Source organism: Ornithorhynchus anatinus, chromosome 5, assembly GCF_004115215.2.
Source record: "Ornithorhynchus anatinus isolate Pmale09 chromosome 5, mOrnAna1.pri.v4, whole genome shotgun sequence".
NCBI classification, from domain to species: Eukaryota; Metazoa; Chordata; class Mammalia; order Monotremata; family Ornithorhynchidae; genus Ornithorhynchus; species Ornithorhynchus anatinus.
In genome coordinates, this window is record NC_041732.1 from 57650624 (window position 1) to 57664638 (window position 14015).

The 14015-nt window shown below is 46.0% G+C and overlaps 1 protein-coding gene across 9 annotated transcripts in view; it reads left to right on the top strand.

The window, feature by feature from the left end:
• PRKCZ (protein kinase C zeta) overlaps window positions 1–14015 on the top strand; it is a 190389-nt gene that overhangs the window by 43874 nt on the left and 132500 nt on the right. Inside the window, exon 1 of one of the 9 annotated variants that reach the window (XM_039912047.1) lies at window positions 4929–5404. The exons of 5 other annotated variants lie outside the window; for them this stretch is intronic. Coding sequence is in view for 3 of the 4 variants with exons in the window: in XM_029065050.2 (XP_028920883.1) it covers window positions 5840–5885 (46 nt within the window). In the remaining variant the exon portion in view is untranslated. Of the gene's footprint in view, window positions 1–4928; window positions 5405–5633; window positions 5886–6811; window positions 6831–14015 lie in introns of those variants that run through there. 3 more of the 9 variants (XM_029065050.2, XM_029065051.2, XM_029065052.2) reach the window with 3 other exon arrangements.

Sequence of the window (14015 nt, forward strand, 5' to 3'; positions counted from 1 at the left end):
TCTACCGGCTCAGTTATTGTACTCTTCCAAGTGCTTAGTACAGGGTTCTGCACCCAGTAAGCGCTCAATAAATATGGCCGACTGATTGACTGCTAGTGGTGGCCAAGGTTGTGTGCCGAGGGATGGGGCCTAATGGTGACTGAGGACGCGTGTGGAGGGATGAAGGCTAGTGGTGACCGAGGATGTGTGTGGAGGGTCGAGGGCCTAATAGTCACCAAGAACATATGTGGAGGGATGCGGACAGGAGGTGACCACTGTGCCTCTGGGGCATCGTGGCCGGACCTGTTACGGACTGGTGGCCCAGCCTAGCAATTAATGGCAACATCTCCGAATGAAGAACGGTGATGCGGTTTCCTCTCCCATGTTTCCCTTTCACCCGTTCCCCATTCCCCTCTGGCGGGAGTTCTATTGTTTCGGGGCCCGATTGCATTCCTGGCCCTGCTCTGAAGTCAGTCAAGACCTCCAGACTGGAAGCTCTTTGTGGGCAGGGAAAGTGTCTGCCAACTCGGTTGTGTTATACTCTCCCAACCACCTAGCACAGTGCTCTGCACTTAGTAAGCGCTCGATAAATACCATCGATCGATGGATTATTGAGCATAGGTTATGGCCGTAAAGGGGAGTGATCGGGTAACAAAAAAAACAGGTTAGAATTGGGCATCGATGCCAAGATAGCCAATATGGTATTGCAATACAGGGTAGCAGGGTTCTTAATGTTCAGGGGAGCAAGGCACTGAAGAACCCAGAGAAAGAAAGCCACGGCAATATTTAGTCTCGCCTTAAAAATCTGGATCTCGTCTTACAGACCTTACTGAACAACTGAGAAGCCCATTAAAGGGAATATCTTTTTCTTTGAACTAGGAGCATGTTGGTAAACTCTCTTACTATAAGGCTTCTGAAAAATTTGGGAATGGGAAGACATTGACTGGTGGATCATTAGAAGTTGAGATCCTGCACTTTTGTCAGGCTGCCTATTCTGTGTTTCACACCGACCTGGAGGGTGTCTGACTGGGTTATGTCACTGTCCGGGCTTCATGGGCACCGCCCCATTAGCTTTGCCCCTGCAGTTTGCTAGACAGGGAAGCTGGTAGCATTGTTTGCCCATCCCATAGTTTGGATTTGGAGAAGATTCGGAATCTCCCTCTTGTGCCCCGTCATCCGGGGGTGGAGATTGAACCCGGGGGCAGTGGGGGCGGGACACAGCCTGACATCTGTGCAGGGGGAGCTGGTCACAGCCTGGAGTCCCTGCAGTGCGGACAAGGGCCGGGGGCCTGATTGGGGCTGGGGCTGAGCAGAGTTCCGCTGGAGAAGGGACAGGGGGCAGTTGTCTTGCTGGAAATTGATGGAGACCCATTCATTTCCCATTCCCTGCCGAATGGAAGCCAAAGCTGTCAGGACCTCAGCTCCCGGGGCTGGGTTTAAAACTGCAGTTTAAAGAAAAGCCTTTCATCTCGACAGATTTTTCAGCACATTCTTCAGGAATAGTTGTTAATCATAATTATGGTACTTATTAAGCACTCATTTCCAGAGCGTTTCTGGATCGTTTTTCTAGACTCTGCTCCAAAGGGAAAAGGAAATGTTAATGCTTATTCCCAAAGTCCCTCAGTACAGTTTGTGAAATTTTTTTTAACGGTATTTGTTAAGGGCTTACTATGTGTCAGGTGCTATACTTTGGGGAAGATAGAAGATTGCAAATAGTCCTTATCCCACATGGAGCTCACAGTCTTAACCCCCATTTTACAGACGGAGTAACTGAGGCACAGAGAAGTGAGGTGACCCGCCCAAGGTCACACAACAGGCAAGGGGCGGATCCAGAATTAGAACCCAACTCCTTCTGTCTCCCAGGTTCGGGCTCTATTTGCTAGGCCACGCTGCTCTTCTCTCCCTCTGTTTTGAGGGAAAGACAAAAAATCAAAAGTCAAGGAAATATGCCTTCTGAAGCTGTTTTGACAGTTGCGTGGCAAAGATTTTTGTAGGGCAGTAAGTCTCTTGGTTTAATTGCAGATGCTTTGACTACTGAGATCCACATTCCTACACTGGACAGTGCAGTCTCATGCAGCTAATGTAAATCATTGACAAGTGACAGAATGTTTGTTTGGTTTTTCCCTTAGAAGGGTTGTAGAACCTCCTTTTATCTTTAGAAAAGCCAAGCTTTGATTCATTCATTCAGTCTTACTTACTGGGCGCTTCCTGTGTGCAGAGTACTGTACTAAGCACTTGGGAGAGTACAATACAACAATAGACACAGTCCCAGCCCACAGCTAGTTTATAGTCTGTCCTCAAGGTGTGGCTTGTAATTCCATTTATCCAGATTTAATGAGTGAATTGCCCTGACCTCTCCCTCAGTGGTACCTGCCTGACAAACTGGTGTTGTGAGATGGTCACAGCTGGCCCCACGTCGTACCAAGGACGGAATAGTTGTTCCCATCACTTTTCCAGTAGCTTCAAGCTGATGAATTCACCATTATCGCTCATTAGTTGTTTTGATGTAAAGCCCAGGTGCATCTTCAATTTGCATTAAATCACAGAGAAGCAGTTTACACAAAGCAGCATTATGAGGTTAGCATCTCAAAACCATGGAGAAACTATATTAAGCAGAGACTGAATAGAGTCGATTAGACTGGAATATTTAGCAATTGGAGGCTAATGGATTTGGGGTTTGCATTTTGTGTACTTTTTTTTCTGATAGTATCTTAGTAAAGTAGATCTGTAAACAGGGGGTACTTAAAAGTATCAGCAAATGGCTGGGTTTACTTTTGCCTTACTTTTATTAAAAATGCAAATATAGCTTTTAACCTGGTTTCATATTATTTGTAGTGGTCAGAGGGTAAACTAGTTCTCTACTTCAGGTGGGCTGTCAATAAATTTCTGTTTCCTTCAGTTTTGCAAAACTGTGGTACATGGGAATCGACCACAATACAGGCAGCAGCTTGAGTGGACATTTTGGATTGAATTGTTTCCTTTGGACCAAGAGGAATTCAGTGTCACTGGTTTTAATATGTCACCAACTAGCCTCCCCTGGAAGACTTTGCTTTTGGCGTTTTTATCTCAAGTAGTGACTTCTCTAGTTAAAGGGGATTTAGGGCATATTTTGGAAAAATTGAACCTACTTATTAATCAGACCATTTTCAGGAAAATCTGCCATGGGTTAGTGTTAGTCTGAGTTTGATGGGTGTAGAGAAGCAGTGTGGCTTACTGGAGTCAGAAGGACCTGGGTTCTAATCCTGGATCCGCCACGTGATTGCTCTGTGACCTTGGGCAAGTCACTTCACTTCTCTGGGCCTCAGTTCCGTCATCTATAAAATGGGGATTAAGAGTGTGATCCCCATGTGGGATCCCTGGACTGTATCCAACCTGATTAACTTGTATCTCCCCTAGTGCTTAGAATAGTGCTCGGCACCTAGTAAGGGCTTAGCAAGTACCATTATTTTTATTATTATTATTATTACTAAATAGCCAGATGAATCGAGGTTTACGAATCTGTTCATCTAAATGTTGATTGGCTGCGGGATCTTTGAAGTTGATTAAACCCGCCCCTAGGCTATACCCTGCTTTTATCTTGCTCAATCCAACCCCTTGTTTACATCGCCCCAGGGTGTGGGACCCTCCACCCCCAAAAATCTGCAGACCTCAGGCTTCCTAGCCCTTCAAAACCCTCCTAAAGTACCATCTTCTCCAACAAGCCGTGTCTGACTAATTATCACTGTCCTGATTTTTAGCAACCCTTTAGCTGCCTCTTTCACTTATATACCTATGCGCTTCTGCCTAGATTCATATTGGATATTTCTGTCTCGCCTTGAGAATAAGCTCCTTGTGGGCAAGGAACATGTTTTGTGCTTCTCATTCTAAGTGCTTAGTACAGTGCCTAGCACTGAATAGGCCCTTGGTATAGTGGATAGAGCACGGTACTGGGAGTCAAAAGGTCATGGATTCTAATCCCACCTCTGCCTCTTGTCTGCTGTGTGACCTTGGGCAAGTCACTTAACTTCTCTGGACCTCAGTTCATCTGTAAAATGGGGATTATGAGTGTGAGCCCTGAGTGGGACAGGGACTGTGTCCAACCTGATTACCTTGTCTCTACCCCAGCGCTTAGAACAGTGCCTGGCACATAGTAAGCACTTAACCAATACTGTTATTACAATTTTTATTAGCAATAATAATAATAAGGACCGTTAGCACTACTTAGATGAATTTTGAGGTCCATTTAATAGTTCTTCTCATTATGAAAATTAATGAAGAGAAGCTTTAGATAATTCAGACTCTTCCTTCTGTTTTGGCCAAATTTAGAAGAAATTTTCAGCGTGGCAAAAATAGAATTTGTATTGCACACTGTCAGAGTAGAGCCACGAATAATCTCCCTCTCTTGTTGCTTTTTGAAGGAAGCCAGGATTTCCCAGACGACAGCATCCTCCTCACGGAAAACTGATGTATGCTCTGTGTCTGTCTCATGAACTTTCTTCCCACTCTCTGTCCTTCCTCCTCGCCACTCCTTTGGAGGCAGCCACCTTTTCTCTGAGGTCGAGGGGGTGTCCTTTCTGCCTCATTTCTCTGGAGCCTGCCTCCGGCTGCCTTGCCTTCACCTGTCGCCGGGCAGATCCGCCCGTTCAGTCTGAGGCGGCCTGTGTAGGTTGTTGGTTCCGAAGATAAAAGGGCCCAGAGAGCTAGGGTGTCGTTTGGTCTGGGTGTGGGTGCGTGGCCTCAGCCATCTGCGCCCCCCGTGTGCTCCCCCCTTTTCGAGGCAACCTGCCAGACTCTGGATGAGGGTTCCCCCGGTACTTAAACATTTTTGTCGGAAGCCCACCTGTACTCACCATCTTCCGGTCCCCACAGTAAAGATGCGAGGATTTGCCTGCCAGCATCCTCCCTGTCCTCGCAAGGGTCTATCTCCGAGTGGCCCCCTGTAACATTTTTGCAAGCCCTCCATTTTTCCCGTCCGCTTCGGATTCGTCTGGGTGGGCACCGAACCTTCCCGATGCTCTCGTACCGTCCTCTGCGGGGCATTTTGAAAAAGCGTGCGAGGACCGGCGGAATCTTTCCTTTCCTGTCTGCTTTTCGGAGAGCTCTTATTGCAGAAATATTTGTTTTTCTGTGACATCAGCTCCTCGACATCCATGCCGTGTTTTAGTTTGTGCCTCAGCTGCTCGCTACGGCCTCCCAAGGGAACCAGTACCACCCGTGCCTGGATACATGAGGCAGAGATGTGAAAGGGAGAGGAAAGGATAACCAGTCTTCCATTAAATATTTGCTCTAAACGTTCAAGCCGCTCCCATCTATTGTCCTCGGTGTCTGATGGTATTCAAGCTGCCGCGTCAGGGAAATAAGGGAAAGGAAAGATGTTGCCTTTTCCACCTACCGCATTGTAAAGCGTGAAGAATCACACGCCGAGGAGGCAAAAGAATAAAACCCAGTGAGTAACCCATGTCTCTATTATAGACTGGTCTTTTTGGGGTGGGTTTTTTTTTTTTTAAAACGTTTCTTCCCCGAGATGGCTCTGGTGAATTGTGGCCATTGATGCAGAGTGTGTGTGTGTATGTGTGTTGAGTGTGTGTGTGTGCAGTGCGGAGCGAGAGATAATAGAAGTCAGCATTTTGGTTATCATGTAGTTACTCTGCAACAGTCCTCCTTTGCTACCACAGAGTGTCAGGAAGCCAGATAGCGCCGGTGCTCTTGCATGTGTTGGGATGAGGCTGACATCGCTCTGAGGAATGGGGAAAAAAATGCAGTGAAAACACCACCGGCTTCGTTGGGCGTTCGATTTTTTTTTTTTTTTATAGCAGAAGGAGGGCCAGAGGACTGTGTATAGCGGGAGTGATGCTGCTGCTAGGGGAGATTAACGAAGGAAATGTACCCAAAAAAAGCTGACGGTATGGGACCGGGGCCTGTTTATAGTAAGATTGCTAATTTACCGATTATTTCTTTTTGGTCACCAGAGAATTGTCTGAACCATTGAAAAACATTCTCCATGAATTGCATTTAGAGCAGGGCATGTTTTCTTAGGTCGTGGAGTTGATCTATTTATGTTGTATCTTTTTCACGTTCCTGGGAAAGGAACGGGCTACATTTCTTCATTTTTGTTTATTCTGCAGTGCTGCAACTGGAGAAATCAATATTGCGTTTCATGGTAAAGTGTCAAGACGCCTGGTAGCTAATGCTAATTTATTTTAATTCTGGTATTTTACACTTGCTTTTGTAAACCAGGCGTTGAGGGAAGAAGCAAAATCAAGAGAAGCTATTAACGTCCCCTCGCCTTTTAAGATGATGCATTTAAATCGGCGGAACCTTAAACCTGCTCTCAATGCAATTTTTTCTGGTCCCTGGCTCCCATTCTATGCATGTTGTTTATGTTCCTCAGATTTGGAGACGTCTCTGCTGGAGTTGTTTAAAATAAGATCGTATGGTTGGACTTTTTTTTCTTTTTTTAAAGAGGATTTTTTTATTCAGAATTTCTGAGTTGCATATAGCTGTGTTCTATCCTTATCTTTTTCAGGAGGGTGAAAAACATTCCTTGAGCAGCGTAAGCGATCCGGGTCAGGTGTTTCGGTGAGGACACTGGAATGTTGCAAATTGTACTTAGGGGTTTGTTTTTTTTTTTTTCCTGACCTCCATTTTGCAAGGAATGAGAAAAAAGCGCCGGACCCGCTTTGTTATTTGGGTTGCCTGGCCTTTAGGTGTTGGGCTAGGTCCTGGAGATGGGCTTTTCCCTTGATTTGTACCCTATTGGCAGCAATGATTAGGTTATTCCGAGCACAGGAACAGGTCTCAGCCCCCAGTGAAGGAAGGAACTCTTGCCGCCGTAGAGACCCCTCCAGAGATCCAGCCTGGATTCGCAATGGGTAATTTGTTGGTTTTGAATCTGCTAAGAAAAAAAGGAAAATGTGCCTTCTCGGTAGAGTTGGCGCAAGAGGGATCGGGAGCCAAATGGCCAGTCCAGAGATGCGATGGCTTAGAAGAGGAAATTAGCTGTGTCATAGTTTCGGAGGAATGTCTGGGAAATCTTTGCCTGTGTCCTTTTGTGGGTACCACGTGCCGGCGGTGCCTGGATGGGGGTGCTGGAAAATAGAAATAGGGATTGCCGGGGGCCGGGGGTGGGGGGTGCGAGGAGGTGGGTGGTGAAGTTTATGAGCTAGAATTACAATTGGGCATCCTCCTCTGGTTTTAATGCCCTTACCCTCAATTGCATAGGACTTGGAAAAAAACAAAAAAACATCCTGTGAAGTTTTACAAATGAGAAAATAAAGGGTTAGTTGGCTGGTTAGGTTTTTTTTTTTTTTGGTTCGTATGTTCGAATTTAAAGGGCGCATTGGCCCTATTGAGCGTTTCTTCTTTTATCTTGAGGCACTGTGATTGTGTTATCAAATGTGCCTTCTACAGTCTGTTCATTCCAAATAGATTTTTGTTTATTGCCAAATGCATAGGACTATGCTATAATGAAGTGGCTGAGGAGCTAGAGTTATGAGCTTTGCTATCTCTCTCTCTCTCTCTCTCTAGCTTCACTAACATTAGAACACAGTTGGTGGAAACCTATATTTTTAAAGTGATGCTTTTAACTAGGGTTTTTTTTCCAGTTTAGTCTCTTCTCCTTCCGATTATTTTCTCCACCCACCAATACGGAGTAACCCCTTCAGCCAGACTCGAGATTGGCTCTTCCATTTGTTGACAAAGTTAATGGCAAAATTGGGCCCGTGCGTGAGGTTGAGCATCAGTTCACACAGCAGAGTCGTTGAAATCCGCTCTGGGCCGAAGGAATTTCGATAGGGTAAAAATCGAGTCGAGATTTTATGTGGAGGCTTATGTTTGATTGAGTTGTTAATCTTCCTCATGCCTGCCTGTTTAACTGGGCTAAGCTCGCTGTGGACAGAGAATGTGTCTGTTTATTGTGGTATCGTACTCTTCTAAGCGCATAGTACAGTGCTCTGCACACAGTAAGCACTCAATAAATACGACTGAATGAATAAACAGATGCAGGTCAATTCCCTGCAACGGTCGTAGCAAAGTTAAGGAATCTCTCAGCTCCTGTTGAAGTTTTAAGATTGACCACCCTCCTTTGGCTCCTGCCATCACTAGTGCTGGCTCTCCACCCATGTTCTGCCGTGTGACCTTGGGCAAGTCACTTCATTTCTCTGGGCCTCAGTTCCCTCATCTGTAAAATGGGGATTAAAACTGTGCGCCTCATATGAGATAGGGCCCATGTCCAACCTGATTAGCTTATATCTACCCCAGCGCTTAGAACAGTACTTGACACCTAGTAAGCCCTTAACAAATTGCATCATTATGACTGTCACATTCTAACTACTCTTAGGTTTCCAGGAAAATTGAGCAAAGTGTATTAAGGTTGCAGTGAGCAGGTGCCAGTCAGCATACCAAAGCCGGGATGGCTCTTCTCGCTCTGGAAATTGGGTTGCAGATAAATTCCAGAGCAGATAAATCTGGCCAGGAGATTGGAGGTGAAGCTCAGAGACGGGAGGGTGGGAGCTGCCTCCTGGTTACCGGCTGAGCCCCTTGGGGCTCTGTGGACCCAGGCAGGGACTGTCCCAGCAGAATGCAGGGGGTCCAGTTGGGGCCCTTCCATTCCAGAACTTGAGTGAAGGTGGTTCATTCATTCGATTCCATCGTATTTATGGAGCGCCGATCGTGTGCAGAGCACTGTACGTAGCACTTGGGAGAGTAAAGTAATAATAATAATGATAATGTTGGTTTTTGTTAAGCGCTTACTATGTGCAGAGCACTGTTCTAAGCGCTGGGGGAGATATAGGGTAATCAGGGAGTCCCACGTGAGGCTCACAGTCTTAATCCCCATTTTACAGATGAGGTAACTGAGGCACCGAGAAGTTAAGTGACTTGCCCACAGTCACACAGCTGACAAGTGGCAGAGCCGGGATTAGAACTCATGACCTCGGACTCCTAAACCCGGGCTCTTTCCACTGAGCCACACTGCTTCTCTATAACAATATGACAACATTATACAATATGAGACACATTCCTGCCCACAATGAGTTTGCAGTCTAGAAGGGTACATAGACATTAATTACTCATGGTGTTTGTTAAACGCTTATTATGTGCCAAGCACTATAGTAAGCGCTGAATGACGTTCGAGGTGGACGGGTGGGGGCCGGCGTCAGGCTTGCCGTCTGATGGCCAAGCACAGTTAGACTGACTGCAGCTCTGCACATTTTTGGAGATCTTCTGAAATGACGTCTGTCCATCAGTGGTATTGGAGCGATTACTGGATTCAGAGCACTGTACTAAGCGCTTGGGAGAGTATAACACAACACCGGAAGCCTTCCCTGCTGGATTTTTAAATCTCCCCTGCTCAGCTTCCGCCGTCTGCCTCTTTAGCACTTAAGTCCTCGTAGCTTTCCATAGCAACTCTGTACATACCCTCCCCCCTTCTCTTCCCACCTCTCTGACCGTCCCTTATCAGATTCATTCTCTGGCTCTTGTTGAGCCCCTCCACCCTTAGCTGTGTGGACCCCTCGCTTCTCCACTCAGGATCCCCTGTTCTTCTCGCTCTGCACTCTCTCTCTCAGGCAACTCATCTGCTCACGTGGCTAGAGAAGCAGCGTGGCTCGGTGGAAAGAGCACGGCCTTGGGAGTTAAAGGTCATGTGTTCGAATCCCTGCTCTGCCACTTGTCAGCTGTGTGACTGTGGGCAAGTCACTTAACTTCTCTGTGCCTCAGTTACCTCATCTGTAAAATGGGGATTAAGACTGTGAGCCTCACAAGGGACAACCTGATTACCCTGTATCTACCCCAGCGCTTAGAACAGTGCTCTGCATGTAGTAAGCGCTTAACAAATACCAACATTATTTGGCTACCATCTCTACGCATGTGGCTTCTGAATCTCTCTCTAGCTCCATCAGTCAGTTGTATTCATTGAGTGTTGTATGCAGGATACTGTACTAAGCTCTTGGGAGAGTACAGCATAACAGAGTTGGTAGTCACATTCCTTACCCACATCAAGCTTACAGTCTAGAAGGGGAGACAGACATTAATTAAAAGAAATAAATTACAGATCTGCACAGAAATGCTTTGGTGGGGGGCATGAATAAAGGGAGCGAATCGAGGTGACGCAGAAGGGAGTGGGAGAAGAGGAAAATGAGGGCTTAGCTGGGGAAGGCCTCTTGGAGATGTACCTTCAGTAAGGCTTTGTGGGGAGACAGTCATTCTCTGTCGGATATGACGGTGATGGTATTTGTTAAGCGCTTACTATGTGCCAACCACTGAGGGGGAGGGTGTTCCAGGCCAGAGGCAGGACATGGACGAGAGATCGGTATCGAGGTACGGGGAGTAGTTTGGCATTAGAAGAGTGAAGGGGGTGGGCAGGTTGTAGAGGGCGAGCAGCGTGGTGAGGTAGAGGGCCAGGTGATTGAGTGCTTTAAAGCCGATGGTAAAGAGTTTCTGTTTGATGCAGAGGTGGATTGGCAACCACTGGAGGTTCTCGAGATGTGGGGAAGCATGGAGCGAATGTTTCTTTAGAAAAATAATCCGGGCAACAAAGTGAAGCATGGACTGGAGTGGGGAGAGATAGGAGGCGGGGAGGTTGATACAGTAATCAAGGCAGGGTAGCATAAGTGCTTGGATTCATGTGGTAGCAATTTGGAAAGTAGTTTTTTATTATTATGATTAATATTACTAGAATGTGAGCTCGTTTTGGGCAGAACTTTGTCTTTTGTTATATTGTACTCTCCCCAGCACTTAGTATAGCACTTTGCACACAGTAAGCGTAAAATATAAGTGAATTAATGACTGAATAATAATAATAATTTTGGTACCTGTTAAGCACTGTTCTAAGTACTGGTGTAGATACAAGATTATTGGGTTGGACATAGTTCCTGCCCCACATGGGGCTCACAGTCGTCATCCCCATTTTGCAGATGAGGCAGCTGAGTCTCAGAGAAGTGAAGTGACTTGCCCAAGGTCACGAAGCAGACAAGTGGTGGAGCCAGGAGTAGAGCCCATGTCCTTCTGACTCCCAGGCCTGAGCTCTCGCCACTAGGCCACATGGCTTTCGTGAAGGTTGAGCTGACAGGATTTAGTGATAGATTGGATACGATCCCACCTCTAATGAAAACTCTCTCGTCTCCATCATCATCATCAGTGGTATTTATCGAGCGCTTACAATGTTCAGTAAGCTTTTAGGAAAATACATCATCACAGAGTTGGAAGGTCCGTTCCTTGCCCCAGCGGGACATCTCCACTTAAGTGTCCCACTAGCACCTCACACCTAACATGTCTGCAGTAGAGCTCATCTTCTCCCTCTCTAAACCCACCCCTCAGTCAATAACATCACCTTCTCCCCGTGACCCAGAAGCCCACAACTTCAGTGTCGTTCTTTCGATTTTCACCTTCGTTCTCCTCCTGGTTCCCCCCGGTTCTTCCTACGAGACATCTCCTGGTTCTATGCCCTCCACTCCGCTCCAGCCGCTATCACCCTGGTAGGGGCTCTGGTCAGAGGGTGGCTTTACGATTGTATCGCCCTCTCTGCTGGCCTCCCTGCTTCTAGTCTCTTTCCCCTCCAAGCTTTCATTCATTCAGTCGTATCTCTTGAGCACTTACTGTGTGCAGAGCACTGTACTAAGCATTTGGGAAAGAAAAATAGAATTGGTAGACATGTTCCCTGCCCACTAGGAGCTTAGAATCTAGAGGTGAAGACAATATAAATTGCAGCTATGTACGTAAGTGCTGTGAGCCGGGTGAATATCACTGTTTAAAAGGGACAGATATACGTGCATAGGTGAGACAGAAAGAAGAGGGAGAAGGTTTAATTGTGAAATAGCGTGGCTCACTGGAAAGAGCACAGGCTTAGGAGTCAGAGGTCATGGGTTCCAATCCCGAGTCCCCCACCTGTCATCTTGTGACTTTGGGCAAGTCACTTGACTTCTTGGTGCCTCAGTTACCTCATTAGCAACTGATTCTTGATTCTATTTATTGCCATCGTTCTTGTCTGTCTCCCCCGATTAGACTGTAAGCCTGTCAAAGGGCAGGGACTGTCTCTATTTGTTACCGATTTGTACATTCCAAGTGCTTAGTACAGTGCTCTGCACATTGCTCTCAATAAATACTATTGAATGAGTGAATAAAATGGGGATTAAGACTGTGAGCCTCACTTGGGCAACCTGATTACCCTGTATCTACACCAGTGCTTAGAACAGTTATCGGCACATAGTAAGCGCTTAACAAATACCAACATTATTACGATTATTATGATTATTATTATTAATTGGGGAAGACTCCTAAAATATTTTTATGTCTGTTTCTCCCAGTAGAGTAGAAACTCCCTGTGGATAAGGATCATGTCACTTCTGTACTTCCCATGCACATGGTACAGTGCACCGCACCCAGTGAATGCTCAATCAATTCTAATACCACTACTAATATCCTATTCTTTAAATACTATCCTGTGTCCATATCCTGTTTTTCTCCTTCCTCTTATCTGTAAAGAATTTTTGTGACTGTTCCCCGGCTTGATTTTAAGCTATGGGCAGGAATCGTGACTACTCATTTGATTATACCTGCCCGATTACTGAATACAAGGTTCTGCACATCGCAGGTGCTTAATAAATAGTACTGATTGACTGTAAGCCCATTGTGGGCAGGGATTGTCTCTATTGCTGAATTGTACTTTTCAAACGCTTAGTACAGTGGTCTGCGCACAGTAAGTGCTCAATAAATACAATTGTATGAATGAATGGGAAAACCTCCTTGATCCTGCTGGGAAGGGAGAGGTAGGCACTTCCAACTCTAGAAACTCTTACTGAAGGGGCAGAGGGTGTGTGCATATGTGCGTGCATGCACGTTTATCTCTTTCTGAGGTCAACTAACCCCCCAAAATAAATTGAACCTTAACTTTAGGTTTCCGTTTTGGGGAGCAAACAAACAAACTTGCAGAAAGCAACATGTTTTTTTTCCTTTTTTTTTTATGAGATGGTGGAAAAAAGACATTTGGGCATAGTACAGTGGTTTTAGTATGTTTGGACATTTGGTCTTAGTCCAGTGCTCTGCACACAGCACGCACTCAGTAAATACCATTGCTTGATTGATTGATTTTTAGGAAGGTCGCAAAGGTATCAAGCAACATGGTTTTCCAGTTGGTTTCTTTTTTGAATGAGTGAAATGAAATATTCATAAAGCCCCATGTCTGGAAAAGCCCTCCAGAGTGCTGTTTCCATCTCTGCCCCGGCCACCCTCACTCCCTCCTCCCCACAACCAGGCAGCTAAAAACACTGAGGTGGCGGAATAACCCTGTGATTTAAAAATGTCCAAAAATGATTATACAACCTAACAAGCAGTTCTAGAATTGATTACCACTTTATGGCAAGACATCCTTTCCTCCTCATCATCATCACTGATGCTGATTCTTAGAGCACTGTGTGCTAAGCGCTTGGGAGAGTACAGTACAACAGAATTGGTAGACATGCCCATTTTCAAAAAGAACCATTGGTTTCTGGGTCTGGGCCTGGAGGAATAGAGGGGTAAACAGAAAGGTGGGAAGCTTAGATCCTGGAGAACGGAGCTCAGGCTATCCAAAGAGCTGCTTTGTGGCGATGGGGATGGATATTTCTCTTTCCTTTTTTTTTTTGCAGTCGTCATCATTGATATTTATTGTGCCATTAACTATGTGTAGAGCACAGTGATGATAATATTTGTTAAGCGCTTACTGTGAGCCAAGCACTATACTAAGCGCTGGGGTGGATACGAGGAAATTGGATTGGACACTGTCCCTGTCCCACATGGGGCTCCCAGTCTTATTCTCCACTTTTCAGATGAGGGAACTGAGGCCCAGGGAAGTGTAGTGGCTTGCCCAAGGTCACAGCAGACAAGTGGAAGAGCCGGGATTAGAACCCATGTCCTTGTGACTACCAGGCCCGTGCTCTATTTAATAGGCCAAGCTGCTTCTAAACTCTTGGGAGAGTACAATACAACAGAGTTGGCAGAAACATTCCCTGTCCACAACAATTTAGAGGGGAAGGCAGACATTCATATCAATAAACCAAATCCCAAACCCTCCCTACGCTTCT